Here is a 21,802-nt window from a genome sequence, read left to right as displayed (position 1 = left end):
TCTTTAAGATTAGGAAAAAAACCACATTCTGTAACTCTGAATTTAGAGACCTTGAAGAGGATGAAGCAAATCTTCTGACTCATTTTGGACAGAGACATTAACTCAGCGTAAACCTGTGAATAATCTATTCAGCCTTGGCAGGGCTCAGGATTCCGTGCTTAGGAAAACTATAAAAAGGTTTACCTGCCTCACAGGAACACTTTGAGACTCTGTAAGGTACTGTCTGCAAAATATGTTAGCTCCTTAATAAAAAAAGTGCCGTAGAATTGTAAAATATTATAATTTTGATCACATTACTAATAACTATTCGCGCACAAGGAAGTACCACTTCACGATTCCTTCATCCAAACAGCAGAACTTAATAATTGCTGCTGATCTGAGAAACAGCAGGTAACACTGAGAAAAACTCATTTGCACAGGAGTGCTGCCAAGCAGCTGCCAATGGGACTTTGAGAAAGAGCTTTCCGTACACTGAAATCGTGTGCTGCAGCACACCAAAGAAGTTTCTTTTACTCAGTACATCAGGTTGGATAATACCATCCAAAATGAGAAGACAGATAAACCAGTTCAAGCTGTGCCTCACAGAATACTAGGGATTGTGTCAGCCTTTCATGAAATGTATGGGAGGCTGACTGCTTCTGGTTTGCAGGTAGCCTCTAAAACAAGAAAGAGTTTAACCTCATCAGCTCTTTCCTCCAAAATTTTCTCTCAAGGATCATATTTGGATGTCTCAAGCTTGAATCTGTTTCCTGTTCATCCCAGTGAAATTCAGCTGACTTTGGGCAGCATCAGGGCCCAATGAAGATGCATTAGTTATATTCCATAGGCAGTGAGTACCTGATATGTGCTTAAATGTGCGAGTCTGGCTCCCGAAGAGGGTCATTCCCTTTTCTTTACTGGTTACAGCCTCAAGAAAAACAGTCATACTTTATATCAAAGAGCATATGAGAGTCAAGGAACAGGCATTGAAAGTGTTTGCCATTCATGAGGCCTCTCAGTTCATATTGTCACTAGAGAAGACTCAGGGGAAGACAAATGTGGTAGGTGAATGCCTTTTCTCTCAGACATGTAACCAATGACTAAAAAAAAGCCTTTGCCTCAAAGGTTCTTGGCATTCCTCAGCTCTGCCTCATCCACAACATGGAATTTGCTATAAGTAATACCCACTGCAAAAAAACTAATGCCAAGAACAGATTCAGTTACTGTTATATAAGATATGGCACAGATTAATTGATAGTCAGTGCAGCTGCATAATTTTTGGCAATGCTACAAATAATGCGAAGAATACCTAAATGTAGGTTGGAAGGTTAGATAACTGATCATCCTATGTTGTATCAGATACTATACTATTTAGCATCACCAAAAAGGGTAAAGGTATTTTAGGACTAACAGACTTTTAAATATTTCCCTTCCTCAGTTTCATTATAAAATCTAATTTTTTCTCTCTTCTTCTTTGAAATACACTAAACACTCACTGAAAAAGCAAAAATAAAACACCCCATACCCACTCAGTTTGTAAAACTTACACAGTACATCAAGGAAGCATTTGCACAAAATTAAGACAAATTTTATCCAAGTGGAAGCCATGCTTGCACAGACATAAAAGTGAAACACAGCTGATAATCTACAATATCACAGCACGGTTTTGCATTCTTGGACCTTACCTTTGAAGTAAGGGATGTAATGATGTCTGAATGTAGATGTAAGGCTTGGGTGTTGGGGCAGGGAGATGCAGCTACTGGTACCAAGACTGTGAGTACCAGCTGGGGGCAACAGAGAGTAAGTGAAAATAAACTATTTAGTTCACTTACTGAAAGCCACAAATTACAATGCCATCCTTTTTTTTCAGGAACATTTTCCTCCTGATGCTTAGAAAACATACAGTTTACATTTAAGTCTTCATCCTTCTCTGGTTACTGCTAAAAACATGCCAGTGGCCAGGCTATGGGGTCGGCCAAGGGACAGGGGCTTTCCGCAGACAGAAACGGCATCACCCAAAATGCTGGAATGCATCAGAAAATATTCCAGAAAAGGCACCACAAAAGGCATGGCTGCACTCAGGGGAAAACCTGCATATTAAAAAGCTGCAAGAGGGAATGAGAAATGCTCATAATGGATCTAATGAAATGAAATGGGAAGAGCCTTGTCTCTGCAGAGAACCGTGCCACAAGTGGGTCCAGTTCTCACTGTCGGTGCTGCACACTGGTAGGATTTACAATACACCAGGACACTCCAGTGCATAGTTAATTTAAGTATTTGAAAAAACATCCTGAAGTTATTTGAGGTCTCAAAGTTAGACACGTGATTAAGGACCTTTAAAAATATTCCCAAGTCATCTCTGCTTCGCTGCAATAATGTTCTGATAACACAGTTTGGAGGACTAGTGGCAATTATTAAAAATGGTGATTATTCTTCAAAATTTTAAAGCATTAGAATTTATTTGGAATTCCTTTTGTCTTTCTTCCTTGCTTTAAAATGGGGTTACTAAGATTAGGTATGACAGCCACAAGACCTTCAGCAGAGATTAATGTCACGCAAATAGATTTTTTAATACTCCACCTCATTTCCATTTTGTCAGACTTTGTGTAGTACAAATATTCATTTCCTGTAAAAATTGTTTCTGTTACCTCTAAAATCTTCATTTCTCCATGAAAGTTTAAGAATTTGAAAATTTACAAACTAGTTTAGAATTATAATGTATCCCCAATGAAATTAAAAGACAACAACAACAAAAAAAACTATAAATGCTCTGTGTTCTTCACCTGAATGATGGAGTAGAGAAAAAATACAATTAATTTTGAGCAATTTCACTGATTATTTCTGAGGATAAAACCCTGTACAGAGCCCAAATATGAAAGGGGTTTCTTAAAGCATTCTCATGCAAAGGTCAAAAGGAGACGAGTCCTCCTGTCTGTGTGACAAGAGCACCAACATAGCTGCTACTACAGCCCAAAGCTGCAAAAAAAACTCAGTAAACTTCTCAACTAAAGCAACTTGGCCTTCAAAATCAAGCCATGAGAATCAGTCATTCCTCCAGCTCTTGCACTGTGGAGAGGGCACATGAACCCTGCGGTACAAGAATGTAACACAAAGCCACTCAATCGCCCTCTTGGCTTTGTGTGCATTCACTGCTACTGTGCCACACCTTGGAAGAGCTGTGGATTGAGTGTGTATCTTCAGGCAGGATGAGACAAGGATTAAGTCCCTTAAACCCTCCTATCTTGTGTCTACATAAAATCAATTTTTTTTAAAGGCCTAGTTTTGTTTTCTTGGCACGTTCTGGAAGCACTTGTTTCCTTTCTCCCCATGAACTCGCTTTTCACCATAAATAAATTACTGCAATAAACTGCTATTCCACCTTAAACCCCTGTCTGCTGGAGTCAAGTCTACTTACAACATAACAAAAAAGTAATGGAAAAATCTAGAGAATAATTAAGGCAGCTTTTCGATTACCTGGTCTGCTGTAATGCTGAGGAGAATGGGAGGTGGGGGTGTACCGACCATAGCCCAGGGAGCCAGCAGAGCTAGGACTTGATGTCCTGTACTGCTTGAAAGATCTGTCATCTTGGTCACCCTTAGAAGAAGAGAGGAAATACATGTTATTAGAGAAGAGAAGTGACTTCTCAAACAGGCAGAGTATGCCATCTCACATGTTTCTGTGCTGTGCACATGGGAGTCAATGCTGTCCTAAGATTCCATGCAATCCTAATGAAATGAAGTGGCTTTTCAGCACCTGCACCCACAGTGGGACTGAAAGAGCCCTAGCAAGTACCAGAGATAGGTCATGGTGCCAGGAAGGTCAGCACAGACATAAATTAAATTACAATTTAATTTGAAAAGAACTGTAGAAGTGTTGTTTCAGGACAGTGTAATTTCCTGAACAAATGAAAGTGGGTGGAAGATGAGCTCAGGTCAGCCGGACAGTATTATGGTCACTTTGTATCCACTATCCACATGAAAAGATGCATAATGGTTACAGACAACACAAAAATCAGCATTTGCTGGTTTCACTACATCATGAAACTGGCTGTGTATAAATTGCCCAGTGTGCCACATTGTAACATGGTTATTACCCCAAGACACACGTGTAGCATTAGCATTAATACTGCACCATTGTGCAAAGCCAGTGATACAATCCAATTCCCACTAAACCCTTGGCTTCAACCACTTAAAACCATGTACACACGCTCCAAGCCTCAGATTTTCAATAGCTAGTTAAACTACAACTGCAATTTGCAAGTAGGGTCTCCTTAACAGTAAAAACAGTACTGAGTGAAAGAGATGGGGAAGTGACTTTGTGTAAACTAGCTATAAAAGCAAATTCAAATTTCCCCCTTTTTAAGACATGTGAGAATTGGCTTGAGGTAACTTCATATTAAAACAAATCAGTGTAACCTGCAGATGGTCTTCTATGGAAAGTCATACTCAAAAAAATACTTCTCCTCTCCTATTCCAGTAGCAAAGCATGAAGATATGTCAAGTGTCAGTCACTTATCATGAGTATGGTGATGCCTTTAGGGATGTGTGTGATTCCCACTGGATCATTCATCATTTAAACAAATACTTAAACATCTACTTAGTCCTATCATCATCTCTCAAATTCCTATCAGAAAAACTTAATTATGCCCATACAGACATCTTCAGATGAATTTGGCTTCTCTGGGACTATCCTTGACTCTGCAGAGATGTATAATATTCCACATCCTCAGGTTTTTCCTGTGGACAAGATATGCTCTGTCCCTTTAACATCACTCCAGGCCTACCAGCTGCATTTTCAAAAGTGCAAAATCAGTTTAGTAGAGTGGCCAGCAGCATTAAAATAATTATACAAACAATGCCTCCCCAAGTGTGCAGTGTTCTGTAGGCATTCTGCCACCAACTCCTCTATGTCCAGCTCGAGATGTTTCCTTCCCAACATACCTACACTATGTAATTGTGTAATACATTGTGTAATACCCACTCTAACCTTTGTGAAGAGAATTACAAGCAGTATGGCAATGGCTCTACAAAGTCTTGTAATGATATTTAAATATCATATGAGTATCAGCTAATGGTCTGTGATGTGTCCAGTTGTATGACACAGTGGAGCTCTCCTCTAACAAAAATCCCTGCAACAAAACTGGTGACAAGTTTGCAGATGATGATGCCCAAGCACCTGATCATAAAAAGAGACAGCAAGCACAGAGAAGCTGGATAACATGGGAGTATACACAAATCATGGCAGTCCCAACCTCCCCACCAGTATTTTGGAACTTAATATTGGCCATTTGGTAACTGAATTTAAAGGATATTATTATAATCTCCCAAAACATCAAGTTTTCATATTGTTTCAGACCTTACCTTTGTGTACCTTGTGTCTCTGCAAGGAACAGTCAACCTAGTTCATGTAACCAAATATTACGTAAGACATGCTTATATTTTTAAATTGCCAAGTAAATTACATCCTTGCTGGTTAACCTCTCTGTTAACCAGTTCTTAAAGTGATTTACAGTCCTTAATTCTCCATGATTACCAAAACTTTGCAGTACATAAAATTGGTATACGGGAGAAATTAGCCAGACCCATGGTATGTAATTGAGTTACTGTCTGGGAAAATACATGAAATGCTTTCACTGCTTCCAAAGTGATGTTTCTTGAACCAATGACTAGCTTAATTAATGCTCATCAAAATACATGGACCTAGAAGTTCAGGTATGTGAAAATGATTTAAAAGTAGGTGAACACAAATAGTATTAGTTTAACTATTTGTGGTATAAAAAATGAGAAGAAAAAATGAAATTTAAGCCGAGCATTAATTAAAATCAGCTCACATGCCCAGAAATGGGCAGCTTTAAATGTGAACATAGATTATATTTCCCAATATAATTTATTTAGTGGAGCTTGAAGAAGTGACCACCATACAACCTTTATTTTGGAAAGCAGAAACATGGATGACAGTGGAGACTGATGCATACAGATGACAATCCAGAAGCAAAGCACATATTGAACACAAGTAACACTCTGAATCTCTGAAATAAATTATAAACCCCATGCACTGTAGAGGCAAGGGGCAAACCCCACATTTCAGACACTGCTAATTATCAATATGACCAGTTTATGCATCACAAAATGGGTCAGAATAGGAGAACAAAGGCATTGGGGATTACCTCAGTAGGTGTTGGAGAGAGCAACTGAGGTGACTGCAAACAGCAACACACAACAAATTAGTGATACAAATTCATGCATGATGTTACTCATGAGAAGAATTACTCTTAAAATATCACTAACCATGTATAACACATGATACAGTTAGGAAAAACACCTGTCAATTAAGTTAGGGCAATTTTTCTTATTATCTATTTTCAATGAAGTACTTAAGGACTAATATATAAATAATTTCATATTAGTCTTTTAGAGATTTTTCTACTAAAAAGTCCTGGGGTCTGGTGAGGCCAGTCCTGTACCACAGAGAAGGGCAACAGGGAACTCCCAGTTAAAGCAACTGCCTGAAACTGCACACAAGCCCTAACTAAATCTGCATTGAAGGACCTCCAAAATCAGGACTAGAATTGACCATTTTAAGGGAAAGAAAAACATCTGCGCTATTTATTTTCAATTAAACATCATGTAATTTGACAATTTGCTGCTCATTTTCCTTTCCAAATCAAACACTATGCTTGGTAAGTTGAGCAAATCGACTGAAAGTATTGAAGCTGCAGGTAAGAGGCCAGGATGCTGAAATTTGGGAGACAGGATTTCTTTTTTCCCCCTGGTAATATCAAGGATAATAAATACTTGGAGCATTGGGAAATATCTATGTTGGATTGCAAACACATTGTCTGGCCTGTGCACAGTTTGGTCTGTGCACCTCTGCCAAGCCTGGATGTCACCAGGCACTTGAGGAGGGCCACAGCTATCATCAGCACCAACAGATTTTGACATAGAAAGGAAGTGATTATGCTCCACAGGTTCAGGGTGAGGCAGCAGCTTTCCATGTTGTGAAATTAGAAACCTGAATACCATTTAAACCCTTTACCAAATACAATTAAATTATTTTTGAATACCTTACAATGGAGCTACCATGGCTCAGCAATGTGCAGAGAAGGCTTGGAAGAAAGTCTGCAAAACCCAACATATGCACTGCGCTTCACTTGACAGCGGTACTGAGACCTTAGTGGTACTGATTAAATGCAAAAGGTGCAAGTGATAACATGACTAGGGCTATTATAAATATCATGACTATTAATTATAGCATTTATTTCTGCCCATTCACTTACAACTGGAGAGAAAAAAGAAGACTTCCATGCTAGGCTGTATGTATCTTGCTCATATCTAGCATATTGTAAAGGTTTAATTTGTAAAAATGTAGCTAAAATTATAAAAGGAATCAGAAAATCAAATGAAATGTAGGTATGTTCAGAGAAGAAAAGCTAACTTGCATGACAGGAGTTATATACAAGTATGTTTCACAAAGCCCAGGATTAGGATTAGTTATTAGTATGTTAGTATTATGTTGAATTAGATTTCATTAGCACAAACTGTATCATATCAGCTCTGCATATGAAAAGGCTGAAGTCCATGCATGACGTGAGGATGAAGTTAAGTAAGGGACAGTTGAAAGAAGTTTGTACACAGGAAAGTGATACCACTGTTGTGTTACCAAAATAACATGGTACACTTTGAGTAAAAAAAAAAAATCATGAAAGACATTTGGCTTTGCTTCTCATTTTTGCATTATAATTAGCAATGGCTCCTGTTTCCTACCACATGCAGAACTACTCCCATGGAAAAACATTTTAATTACATGTCATCTCTTTAAAAGATGATCACAGAAAGCAATGTTTTAATTTCTGCAAACTAAAAAATGAAATGAGCAGAAATGAACATCTTGGGTTTGGTTGGTTTTTTTTTTGGTTTTTTTTTTTTTTTTTTTGGAAGGCGTTGTGAATGAATGGATGACATGACTCAATTACTAGAGCTATTAAAGTTACATTTTAAAAAAAAGCTATGCACATGTTAATAGTTTTCGGCAAGATGTTCAATGATGCACATAAAACCTGAAACTTGTAGCAAAAATAATACCCATGTTTCAGTACCTCCCCGTAACTATGCCTGTCATCTGAAGAATAACTGATATATGGAGAATAGGAGATCATATCTGGACGATCAATGTTATAGATGGCTTTATTTTTAGGAAGAGCAGCCAAGTCCCTGTAGTCAAGAATTTCATCTCCAAGCTTTGCCTAAGGAAAGGAGGAAAGAAAGCAGTGAGAATAAGAAAGAATATGAGCAGGATGCAATCAGACAAGAAAAGATAAATGTAGGTAGAAAAGTCATAATCATAATAAACCACTTTTTGTGTTTGTGAACATTTAAATCTCTTGTATTTACTACACAATGCTAAATATTACTGCTGTTTTCTTTTATATATTGTTGCTTTCTACCTTGTCACTGGCATTTGGCTAACAGGAACAGTATGGCATCATTCCAATCCCCTGGTTATATTCCACTTACTCCTGGATGCACAAACAGATATAGGGGACAGATATTGTAGTTTTTTTCAGGCAAAACACACTGAAATTTGAAGTGGTTTCAGTGTGCAGAATTCCCCTGCTGTAAGCAGTAGTGAATAATCAAATATGTATTTCCATCACATACTCTCCAGATGCTGAAAAGCATTACTCAGCTCTTTGATCTTTCCCATTCAGTTTTGTCCCACAGCTTCACCTCCCTTTCCTGACTATGCCTAAACAGCCCTTAATTATGGGTCACAAACCAGCAGATGATGAATTTGCACCACAGTGGAAGATCACAGATGCCACTCAAGTAAAGTTCAAATCCTCTCATGAGACTCACACAAACAGCAGAGGGAAAGGACTGTGCTGGTCCCTGCTCTCCTCCTACTACACATATTCCAAAAGTATAACTTATTATCAAGCTGCCACACTTGCACAGATTATCCTTAGGATAATTGCACCAAAACCGCATCCAGCACATACTATGTTGCAGATATGATGACAAGTTGGCCACACTGAAGGTGGAGAAATAGACAGCATAATTGTCTCATTCCCACTTCAAGTTTTGCAGAACGATAAGCTCTTTGTTGGCAACAAAATGATGAGTGAATCTTGCTGTGCGCTGACAATCTCAGTATGATCAGCTATAAAACTATAATAATGTCTTCCACATGCAAAAGTACAAAACTATCCAGGATTTATGTGTGTAGTAATTCTGTTTTTTCTTAGTATGAGCTAAGAAAAGTTCAATAGATTTTCCAGGGGAGTTTTCTATTAAATTAAGAATCCAGGAAAAATTTACAACTTTCAGTTACGCCTTTTTCTAAAACAATGCATGAATTTGTGCAAACATAAACTACATAATAAGAAGGAAGATTGTTCTTAAATAAGAAAGTAGAATCAAGCTGCCATAACCATCACATACTCCCATTCTCAAAACTAATGAAAAAAATGTGTTTTAAGCAAGTATATGATTCTTCAGCAATATACAGATCTCACTTTCTCTTAATTTCTTTAAGAAGCTAAAGAGCTATGAAAAAGATCCTTAACAAAAGTAAGTCCCTCCCTACTGAGAAGCCAGTGGAGAGCTCGAATGCAGAGACAGGTAATGCAAAGGTAAAGATTCTGTCTGTCTCATCTGTCCCAGAAATACTTTGGGCAGTATCATACCTACAAGGAAGGCCAAAGAAGCTGTGATTTCACTTAAGGTATCCAGGCTTTTGGCTATTATTCTAGTGAATCCAAAGGAGTTCAGAATTGGGAATATTTAAATATGAATTACAGTCACTTTGGCTCTCCATCTAGATGTGCAACTTCCTGTTAAACTTTAGATCTGTCAGGGGAGTAAAGCTTATCTTATAACAATGTGGGCAAATTTGGATGAAGAAACACCTTAGGGATACGGTTGCTTTCTAAGCACTCAATTCTCCAAACATTGAGTCTACACTGTATTTTTATTCTGTTTCACCTACATTCAATTATGTGAATGGAGTTTAAATCTGCTCAGGAAAGCTGAAATTACAGCTGAGAGGTTTCAAGCCATTTCTTCAGTAATTTGGTATTTTGGACTCTGGTAAAACCATGCTCTAAGTATAGAGTATCTATTTCATTTGGAATATGTAATTTTACAATCGTGTAATTGTGGACATGGTCTGTAAAAAAATACAGTGTGATTTCTATTCCTTGTATGAGAGCACATATAACACAGCTATGTAAACTAATGTAAGCCTTCCAGTTGGATACATTAGGTTGGAACACTTAATTCTGTCTCAATAAAATTAAACAAAGTACAAAGTAAGGCTTAAACCTTATTTAATGGCATTTAGAAATTTAGAAATTAGGAAATCAAAAGGTTTTTAATTAGGGACTCTGAGGTATTACCAGCACTAGGGCAAATTTCAGTCTGGATATAATGAAGTCACGCCTATGGGTCATGAAGAGATACCCATTACCTTCAAAAGGCACTTGCCTGTGCCCTCTCTCAGTGCAAGAAGACACCAAAGTTTGTTATCAGCAGATGAAGAAGTTGTTTTATGGCTTTAGTAAACCATCTGTATGAAGCACATTTATGTTTATGTCAAAAAATCCCTTTCTTTACCTTTCCCTATGTGCCCACACCCACGCCTGCCCTGACGCCCTGTGGTGTCCACAATCATCTTCAGCATCGCTCTGACTCAATGTCTTTGGAAGTGTAAGCACCAGGAACTCACAGTCCTTAATACTGAACTGTTTTCTCTAAACTTTTGTCCAAGAAATACTTCACAGAGCTCACCAGCTGGTAAGGTACAGTTTTACTACGGGTTTTGATAATCTGAATCTCTGCACTGCTGAAAGCTGCTGCCCTGCATGCACCATCCCACCCTGTTCTGCCTTCTACAGTAGCATTACAAGTCATGCATTGGCTTTGATACTTCTTTTGCCTCTTTGGTTGTCTGGAGGTTTTTCCTGGGTTATTGTTTAGCTCAGTCTGGCCTCAAATTTGACTGCATATCTCTGTGTACACACTGGTATTAGCAGCAAAGAGGAGATGGGAAGACATGGCCAGGGAGGGACAGGGCCACGTGTGGGTGGGACCTTCCTTTCAGTGGCAGCAAGAATTTAGGTTTGGCAAAACCTGCCACCAAAGCACACAAGACAAACGTTGAGCACGTCTGCATGTCATAACACTCCTGTAACAGAAAACACATGCTAAAACAGCCAAGGGATCATTGTGATAATATAGACGTCAGTAACGTGTTTTTAATTCTTTTTACTTTTGTGTTTGTGAAAGCCAAAACAGGATTTAGTCAATCAATCAAAATCAAGTTTTGACAATTAAGTAGTGAGAGATGGGACAGATAGAACAAGAATTTGTACTTCTTTGGGGAATTGTTTTTTCTGACTCATATTTGCTAGGCAACTTTATTCTTTCCCAGTCCCAGCTTTATATTACAGTAACAAACATCAGAGTTGTGTGCTAATTTAATGATAGCCTTTAAAAACAAACAAACAGAAACAGAAAAGGAGAATGGAGGTTTATCCTTGACTTTTAACAGCCAGGGAAGCATATTTAAAATTGTGACCACAAACATCAATCAAAACAGTACCATCCTGAAGTTATATAAATATCTCTAAAAACATATAAATCTTAGGAGAATTCTTGTGCTTAAAAACACAATGAGATGGTGCATGCCTGAAAAAAAAGAGCTCATCTGGCCAAGGAAAGTAATAATAGGCTCCTAGCACAATGAACTGTCTTCACAATGACATTTCTTGGCTGGTAATATACTACTGGAATTCACCAGCACTCAGAATCACTGAAAAGCATTTAATGAAGGGGCACTTGTTCCACTGCAAGTTCAATCTTCCTCAGATAAAGCACATATTGTATTCAAAATAACTTTTATCTGAGGAAAAAGCACAAGTCTGGATCCAAAACACTCTTTTTCTTGTCTCAGTGTAGGAGATAAAAGCCCTTAATATTTGCAAAATAACCTCTCCGGAAGTCAATTGTATCTCCAGCAATTTTCTCACCATATGGTCCTAACTGATGAGGATGACCTGCACACCTGAGGGATACTTGGCCAGGAGAAAGAAAAGCTCTGGAAATACTGAAGCTCTGCAAGAGGTATCTGTATGGATCATACCACACTTGAATTTTTTATCTATTGCTGGTAGTCTTGAGAATTTGGCATGAACACTATACTACAGCAATTTTGATCTTGTATTTAAAAAGAAAATCCTAAGATTTTATTATACTCGTTATTGTAAATATTCTCAATGATCTTTCCAGAGCACCTCATAAACCATAAACACTTCAAAAGTCCTCTGAGCGAGGGAGTGGCATTTGGCAAGGCCAGAGCCCTGCAATCACACACGAGTGTTTTCACAGGCAATCAGATCCAGGCTCAGGAGCTCAATTTAAACAAGTTGTGTTCAAATCTAAGCTTGTAATCTACCTCTGGGCTGTACAGTTTACTTAAACTCTTCAGAAAGAACTGTGGCATTCTGCATGCTTTTGTGTAAGCCAGCTCTAGCTGTAGTGTGCTACAAATACTCCACAAAAAATAGGAGGAAAATGCCAGAATTCTGTTACATCAAATGCAGTATTCAAATACTCTAAACTTGAGAAAACAATTCTATTTTAGAGGAATCACCAACTGCAGTGGTTTGGAGACACTAACTTTCCATATAATGTGCTGAACTGTAGGAGGAAGCAGGTGGTTTTCCCCATCCCACAGAACTAATTTCACTGGGAAATACTCACATAGATCACACGGCTTGGGGAACCTGATGTACTTGAAGCAGGTACAGAAATAATACTCTCAGAGGAAGTCCTAGTTTCCTATGGCAGGAGAATTTAAATAGATAGGAAATACAGGAAAGTCAAAGATAATATAACTGTTACTTTAAAAATAAACATACAAGACATTTAATTCAGGCGTTACCACTCAAACATGACATATAGAGAGCTCAAAACATGGAGTTAAAAACAAAAGAACACTTGCAGACAATCAATGTAATCTTATCAAAATTCAAGATTTGTTTTACACATGGCTTTCTTATCCCTGCTCTTCAGCAAAAAATGGCCCAGAGCATTTCTGGAGTGCCTTTGGGCACTATCAGAGACAGGTCAAGTTACGAGAGGATACAGTGGCAACATTTTTACTCCAAAGTTATGCCATCAAACCATTCTAAATTTTGTCTGAAACATGTCACACTGCCTCTGCATTCACTCACAGTGAACACAACATGAAAAAGGACCTGGGGAATAATTTCAGACAGACAGTCTAATTAAACACCTCTTCTGAATAATTAAAGCACTTTTCCGTTTTCCAGAACTTGTGTAAGTGACATGAAAGTGTCAGTAGTACACTGATGTCATGTACAAACCGTATTTCTCTTTCATGAGGTCCTACAGGACACTCAATGCAAAAGAGAAAAATACCTTTAGAAAATTGCACTATTCCAATGTTTTGAACCCTGTTAAGTCAAATGACAGTTCTGGATTAAGCTCAGGATTCCAAGATAAAGCTTCAGAACTTCCTTCTGTGTCCTGAGCATGGTCATGGGCACCTGGCCCAAGGCAGCCAGAGGGGTTGGACAAGATGACCTCCAGAGGGTTCCCTTCAAGCTCAGGGCAGACAAGTGCTGAGTCCTTTTTCCGGACACCCCTTGGAAGAGCCCAATCAGGGCATTCCCTTGGCACCAAGAGGCACTGGAGTTCCCAGTATGAGCCTTGCACACTTCCAGTAACTTTTTTGAACTGCCCAAGAGGAAATCAGTAACAAATGGTGTTCTTCACTGAGAGCAGTAATGCTTAATATCTCCATCCATGACACAGGCAGTGGGATTGAGCACATCCCATCTATAGGCAAACCTACAGATAACACCTAGTCATGTGGTGGGGACAACACCATGGAGGGAAGGGATGCCATTCAGAGGGATTCTGATAGGCTTAGGAAGTGGGACCATGCAAAACTCATGAAATTCAACAAGGCCAAGTGCAAAGTCCTGCACCTGGGTCAGGGCAATCTCCAATACCACCTTCACAAACTGGGTGGTGAAGAGAGAAGGAGGACTTGGAGGATACTGGTGGCTAAAGAATGAGATACGAGACATCCACATCTCACATATGTCCTTTACTCTCTTCATAATCCATTACCTTTCTAGCATCCCCACCCATGCCTGCTCCGCACCATCTCCCAGCTTCTACAATAAAACCTGACACCTTTGTTGACTCCATTGCCTCTGTTAGTTCATTTTCCATACTACACATTTTTCTTCTTCTTCCACCTACCTCTTTTCCCTATTTGCCTTTTTATAAACCTTACTTTCCCTTACTGCTTTGATTTCTCCTGTCTTCCAACTTCTCCCCTTCTGCTTAAAATCTCACTCTCCCATCATCTTTCTTTATGCTGTCATTCTCTTTCACAACTTCTTTTTCCTCTCCACACCATCTCCAAAGTTTTGGAGCATGCTGCCACTTTCTCCTTTTGCCTTTGTCACCTACTTTAATTACATGCTGTTCATATATCTATATATAGGAAGATAACTTAAAAACAACAAATTGCAAGGTCAAACAGTAAATTTCTCAAGAAGTAGATCCCATTCCAGACTTTACAAGTTATGTTGAAAAGTTCATTGTTACTCTCTCTGAAATGGCATCCTTCCTTCTGGCTTTATTTTTTCAATAATGGACATAAAGATCAGAAAATAGGAAAAACTCCAGTAAAAAGAAAAACTGCTAGGCTCAGGAAAATTATTTGATATTTAGAGCTTGTCATAAAGAACACCAGAGCAATCACTTCCCAAACACATGGGTACAAAAACTACAGCCAAGATCCTTCAGGGTAAAGCCCAAACAGATTTTTTTTCTCAAACTGTAATTTAATCTAAGTTGGACTTTCTAACACACCAGATTTAACAATCTTTTTATGGATGCTGCCTGCTGTTCTGGCTTGTCCCATGTGCCTTCCTCCAAGCCTTGAACCAAAGCAGAGTTTTTTGAACAAGAATACCAAGGGTACCACTTGGAGCATCAGAGAACATCAGAAGTGAAAAACCTACACTTGGCCTCTACATTAAATAAGATAGTTGTAACTCATTCCCACCACTTCAGATGGATCATTAATTATTCATGTCCTAGGGACAGCTTATTTATCTGCTAATCTTGTCATTATTCAAGTTGCCAGAATTCCACCCTTTTTCCCTTGCACAGAGTGAGGTGCACAATCATCCAACTTAAGAAGGTACTTAAAGCCAGAGATTAAAATAAATTGTGGCTGGCTTGGCAACAATTCAGAAACAAATAATAAAACAGAAACTCCAAGGAGACTTCTTTTTTTAAAAAAACAAATAAAGTGGAAGTCCTTTGATCTTTTACGTTCAGAGCCATATGAAAAGAGGTCATGAACTGATAACATCATAATCAGACAGAAGTTAAAAATTCACTTTTTTCTTATTCATATTTTCACATTTTTCCTTATTCAGTGTATATATATATAACTCTTAGGTCAACATTCTCATTAATGTGTAGCTTTAATCACTGATTAAAAGCAGAATATTTATATTACATGATTACATTCCATTATCCAACTAGATTACCATAATTTAAAATTTAAAATTACAGTAGTGAAAAATTTCCATACCCTTCAATCCATGCCTGCTGCTGCTGAAAAAAAAAAAATAAAAAAAGAAAAAGAAAAGAAAAAGAAAAGAAAAAAAAAAAAATAAAGAATAATATGTCAACTGAATAACACTGGGTAAAAATACCGGGTTTTACCTTGTTTTTTTCTTCAGCCTTTGCAGCCTGTCTACAAACTGGATGCCAAATGGATGTTCCTGTAAAGCAAATATAAAGTTCTGCTTAATTCAGTTCCATTATAAGAACTTTAAAAAGTTCAAAATAAGAACCTTATTAAACCCTTCTAGAAGGTTTTACAAGACACAGGTTACTGACTACTTCCCCGGTCATGCATGATACTTTCAGAGGTCAAGATGACAACCTCTCAATTCCAGTGAGCCTGATCACAGACCTTTAAAAGACTTCAGAAAGCTGTACTTCAATATGGCAGATCAACATCAAACATAAGAAGTGTGATATGGGATCTCTGGAGCTCCACCAGTCCAACCTCCCACTCAGGGCAGGTCCCATTACAGCAGGCAGGACTGTGTCCAGATGGGCTTTGCCTATCTCCAAGGATGGAGATTTCACTGTATCTCTGGGCAACCTGTTTCATGGTAATATTTTTTTATATATATAGATAACTATACACATATATAGTTAGAATTTCCTGCACTCCTCTAATACATATTCTTGTAATATCAGGCTTGGGTCATACACAACAGCATGCTGTGTTGGGATGGAATGGCATTGTGCCATGTAACCCTAGCTGAAAATCCAGTCTATCATTTATTCACTGTTTCAATCTTGCACTTCCCATATGTTTGTCTCTTGTGAGTCAGCTACTAAGGAACTGCATAAATCCAGGGGAATATCCACCCTGGAGGAAACAGGAGATACCAAATGAACCAATTTCTTATTGCATACAGGTACTGAAACAATGATCTTGAGATGTAAGTAAACAATGAGTATGAGATAGAAACTTGAATAGTTTTGCACTAGACACAAAGGAAAAAAATATTTCAAAAACTTAAGTATAATGTTCAAAATAGTGTTCAGTAGAAGCGGAATGTGTATAATGGTATAAAATAAAATAATCATTTGCACGTTTTAATAAGAAAGAACCTTTATGTTTGTGCCAGTCTGAGCTCAGACACACCACAGATTAAAGCTCCAGAGTTAAACAATATGAGTGCACTGCAAATTCTGCCTGACTAAACTGGAATTTGAGAACCTTTGCATAATAAATATTTAATGTTTATACTGGGTGGAGAGTATCAAGAAGAGTTATAGGAAATGCTTTGTTTTCACAGCAGTTTGATAGTTTTCTAACAAGTGGATTTTGGAAACAAGATAGAAACAGAAAGTCTATTTCCCAGAAGACAGATGGAGATCATTAGAATTTATTTCACAAAATAACCCAGATGAACCCAGACTCTTGCAGTAAAAGAATACCTGTACATATATATCAGATAATTTATGTTTACTGAGTTACTGATTTTTTTAGTTACTGAATGACTAAGAAATATTATCTTCCACTTACAAGTGGATCTGAGCTCGCCCCATTTGTCCCATGAACTGCTTCAAATTATCCCAATGGATTTAGAAGTATTCAGATCACTTTTTTTTTTTTTTTCTTTTTTTTTTTTTTTAAACTACTTTTGTCTATAGCCAAGCAACACTGTGGGGGAAACTTTATCACACTGAAGAAAAAAAGTCCTTTAACCAAAAGCTGTCTCTTGGATGACCACTGAAGATTTCTGCTAAGGAACATGCAACACCTAAAGCAATTTTATAGTTATTAGGAGGATGAAGAACACATTATAAAACCCTGGGCTCCAACATCTTTTATTATTAAAAATAGTTAGGTAGTCCAAATAACTAATCATAGATCTTTCATGGCGTTAACATCAGTTTCTAATGGAAACTGCTCTTCAAGGGAAGATAAAAAGGGTAAACAGTAAGCTGGTGTAAATACTCCATGCATCAGAAAATGCAGTAAGATGGATCCAAATTAATAGAACCTGAGCATACCTTGCTATTATTTGAACTAATAATCAGAACAAAACCTAACAAATATCCACCCTTACAAGTGAAACTTAAAAAGAAGATTGACTTGCAAACAAGTTTCAGAAGGTTCGAAATCTAGAAACAAATTTGTAGTTGCATTTTTTTAAAGCATTGATTTCATATGAGATTTTAGAACTGCTAAGATCCTTTTCAACTGGAAAAATTGAAGCATTTTCTGGCTCCTGAGGAAAAATTCATGAGCACAGACAAGTATCACTATGTCCTTTAATGAGCTAGTTCTTGTTGCAAACCAAAGTGACAATAAAATTATAATTTAAAATAAAGTATTAAACTATAATCAGATCTTACTGAGACCACTGCTGTGTTTTAAATAAAGTCTTACTTTTCCAGCTTAAGGAAAAATTTCCAAGTATGTTTCTAGAAAACCATGGACAATGGCAAGGTTGTAAACACAGATCTGGGCAGGCATGTGATTTTAGGACAATACACCAGCCTTGCTGTTCCCACATCCTACTGAGTTTCTCTTTTCTGTTTTCCTTTGAAAAGATACTGCCAGTCAAAGACATATGCAGAAGCCTTTATTTTCTCTGGTGTTTCCCCCCGTATTTAACTGTAAAAGCAGTTTTCTTTGATCGGTTTAGTAGAGCTAGAAGTTGCTACATAGGAAGGATTTCAGCTCATATTTATGTTAAATGACCTTTTTTTCCATTGCATACTTTATTACACAAGTCCTTCTGTGACACTGAATTTCTATTGTGCAAGCCTATTGTGTGGACAAGCAGGTGTGGGCAAGAGAGCCAAGTGTAACTCTTGTATTTTTTGTTTGTTTGATTTACCTTGAAGATACATTTCTTCTCCTTCTGCAAACATCTGATTGCACCTGACACATCGTGCACAGGTTGGGTGATAATGCTTTTCTCCTGCCTGTTTAGACAGAAGGTACAGATGATTAAACAATTGATCAATTTAGCAGTTTTTCTTTCATTCTCTTGAATATGAATAATTTAATTAGCTAATGACAATTAGTTCAACAGTCTCCTACAACCACAATGCTAATTTTTCATTCTAGACAATTCATGCTTTAAAATGTAATTATGGTCTTGCCTACACAAAGTAAAAAAAAAAGTTTATGTGCAATAGTTAAGCCTCTGAATTTACAGGATAGAAACAAATTTATGCAATGAACACGTTTTCCTTGTAAATTAAGTGCAGGGTAGCTTAGGACTTACCTCCACGAGGAATTTGGGAGGTCATAACCTTGAGCAAGGATTTGCAACTGAACCATATGGTCATCATGAATCAACTGAATACATAATCTTAATGCTCAGCAAAAACCATTCTGTGCAAGGAATGTTTGTAGCTCCTATGAAAGTGTCTTGAAGGTAACTTGTACTAAAGAGTTTCCATGAGGAATTTGTGTAGCCTGCCATAGGACTGCAAGTCCAGAGCAGGCAGTTTTGGCTACTGTGCACTGACACCCTCACATGGACAAGACCAAGAGTTTTGCCATCTGTTCAGAGATTAATTTACATGATTTAATACCACTTCCAGTCTTCATTGACTGGAATGAGAACAGGACTGAGCCCTCAATTTGCTCAGAACTGCTTAGTAACTTACCAACTTTCATATATTCAAATTCTCAATTACCTGCAACATTGGCTTGAGCCAGTGACAAAAAAAACATGGAGTTGTGCTCTGCTGAGTGAACAACATGGGCCAGTCCCTCCAAACTGTACTCCCACCTCATTTTTCAGATGGCACTCACAAAACAGAGTTCAACATCCCAAAGACATCTCTTGTACATCCTCCCAGCACTCCTCACTCTTCAAGATCCCTACAGAACTGAAAGCCAGATCTTGGCATCTCCTTTCTCTTCTTTGAACCCAAACTCTTCCATGCTAGACAGAATTGTCCATGGTTTAAATGGCTTAATGTCAATGCCATTTCCACCAGGAACAAAAGCCAGGAGACCAAGTAACTCTACAACTTAGAACTAATGTAAAATATGTTTAATTTAAGATTAAGCTAAGCCTGACTTCAGCAGAAATTCTTCTGAAGTAAAAAAATATGCAAATTTTGGTCCATATAGAATGTCTCATAACCTGCTTACCTGAAAAAAATTGAAAGTGCTACTAGGATTGTGAGTGTCTTTATGAAACTATCAACTATTGCCCCATTGCTTTCAGCATGTAAATATGCTCTCACAGCACTGTATTGTAAATCTCCTTCTAACAATCTAGAAGTTTAGCCCTGTTACTACAAAGGTGACTTTTCTAACTCTTTCTTATTCACTAAATTTCAAAGCTTTCAGAGGCATTTATATCAAAGAATGTAATCTCTGTAGGGGGGCTATGTTGCCATTCACAATATCAATCACAGGAATGCAGTAGTAAATCTAGGTTAAAGGATTTCTGGTTTTATTGCATCAGTGTTAACTTGATTGACTCCTAAAAACCTGCTGCAGCATTTCAGATTGGCAATTAAGAGCAACACATCACATTGTCATTGAATTGCCATTTTGAAAACAGCTCTGCTCCAGTTCACTCTTTTTATGTTATCGTTTGTGCAGATTTCAGAGTGATTTTTGCAATTTTAGACATGGAAGATGGTTGCTATTATCTGTGATGACACCTTTAAAGTGCCAGACCACGAAGTATCAGCATTGAGCTTAAACTTCAGGTTTAAAATTGCTTGCTTTAGTGCAGGTGTTTAAGCACAGAAGAGTATTTAATTAGCACCAGATAAACTTATGTTTGGCATATCAAATTGAAAAGACATAAAATTTCCCTTGGAAATGCACACGCATTGCTAATGGAATGCATAGTCTCAATAATTCAACTGACGTCGCACAGATGATACAATTCCCAGGCTACCATTCTCAAAGGAAATTCAATTACTTCTTTGCTAAAATAAACTGCCAGGACAGATTCTCAGATAACCTGGATGCATCACAGAAAAAGTCTATTTCCCTAAATTTAACAGTACAACCAACTATGTAATTTTAATTCACTTAGTGAATTCACTTGCATAGTCAGTAATATCAACTCTGTATAGAATGGCACAGAAAGACCCCACAGACACAAATGTAACAGAAAAATTAAGGGAGGAAAGTACAGTGATCCTTTTGCTGATGAGCACACCAGGACAACTTCAATGGGTTTTGCACAACTATTTCTAAATTAAAATGGCACAAACTCAAAGTTTTTCATCTAAGTGCTGACAGTGGCTTTTTGTCACCCCTTTTGATTTATTTTTATTTTGTCCTCCTTCTAATCAAAGCACAGAAGACAAGACATAGCAGACACTTCATCACTTGAAAGTATTTAAAAAAAGACCATACCATATTTCTAAATGAGAGGTGCTAGCTGAATCTCAGGCTAGGCAGCTCATGCAGGAATGAGCTAATACTATTTATTGATATGTATATGCAGCTGCCCTAATTAGATATTATAAATTATATTCAAACCCAGGGCCTGAGTCATAGAGTCCTTCGGGTAAATACTAAGAAGGCTTTCATCAGTGCCCCTTTCTCCTGTCCCTTCAGTTTCAGGGGCCTGGTCTCATAGATGAACAATTGGTTCCAGCAGAACCCAGCTATTTTATAAACTTAGGGCAGCAAATATTGCATAGGTTTGGTTCAGTTGTAATAAAGGTCTCATCATTTTTTCTCTTCTTGCTTATATTGATGTGAGGTAGTTCAATGCAGCAAGCAAATTCCTAACCATATGGTTACTTCTTCTTTGCACAGTTTGAAAGCTTAGTTTGACAGATTGTTGTCTCAGTGTTTAATAAAATACCAACACACACACAGCACAAAAGAAGCAACATTCATCTCTGAGAGATTTCTTATGGTTGAAGGGATAGGTTCTAAAAAACCTCCTCAATATCCTACATTTACTTCAAGACTGCACCAGGTCTTTGTGCCCAGGAATCCAGATGTGAAGACAGTATTATTGTGAAGATCAATTTGGAGACTAGTTTTCAGGTGAGATTACCTCAAACCTTAACAGCAAAGCATGTGTGTCCTTAGTAATACAGTACATTACTAACAATTTAATTTTTCTTCAACTGACCATGAACCAGCTTTCCACAATCACTGAGTTGCACTCTTAGTGTGCAATATAAATGGAGTCAAAACAGTCCTCAACACTCTGAGACAAAGTATTATGAG

General features: G+C 37.7%; 1 protein-coding gene across 14 annotated transcripts in view; it reads right to left on the bottom strand.

Annotated features, from left to right (window-relative positions):
• ABLIM2 (actin binding LIM protein family member 2) overlaps positions 1-21,802 on the bottom strand; it is a 125,088-nt gene that overhangs the window by 30,677 nt on the left and 72,609 nt on the right. For 5 of the 14 annotated variants that reach the window (XM_083861891.1, XM_083861895.1, XM_083861883.1 and 2 more), the window contains exons 7-12: positions 18,468-18,555; positions 15,760-15,818; positions 12,742-12,819; positions 8,076-8,222; positions 6,147-6,179; positions 3,454-3,574 (exon numbers count right to left, since the gene is read on the bottom strand). In XM_083861891.1, the coding sequence (XP_083718017.1) occupies positions 3,454-3,574; positions 6,147-6,179; positions 8,076-8,222; positions 12,742-12,819; positions 15,760-15,818; positions 18,468-18,555 (526 nt within the window). Of the gene's footprint in view, positions 1-1,664; positions 1,764-3,453; positions 3,575-6,146; positions 6,180-8,075; positions 8,223-12,741; positions 12,820-15,759; positions 15,819-18,467; positions 18,556-21,802 lie in introns of all 14 variants that reach the window. The other 9 variants (XM_083861882.1, XM_083861889.1, XM_083861888.1 and 6 more) reach the window with 6 other exon arrangements.

The sequence above is a fragment of the Zosterops lateralis genome, assembly GCF_965231275.1.
Source record: "Zosterops lateralis genome assembly, chromosome: 5".
NCBI lineage: Eukaryota > Metazoa > Chordata > Aves > Passeriformes > Zosteropidae > Zosterops > Zosterops lateralis.
The sequence above is the reverse complement of the archived record's forward strand: the minus strand, read 5'-3'. Positions and strand labels throughout refer to the sequence as shown.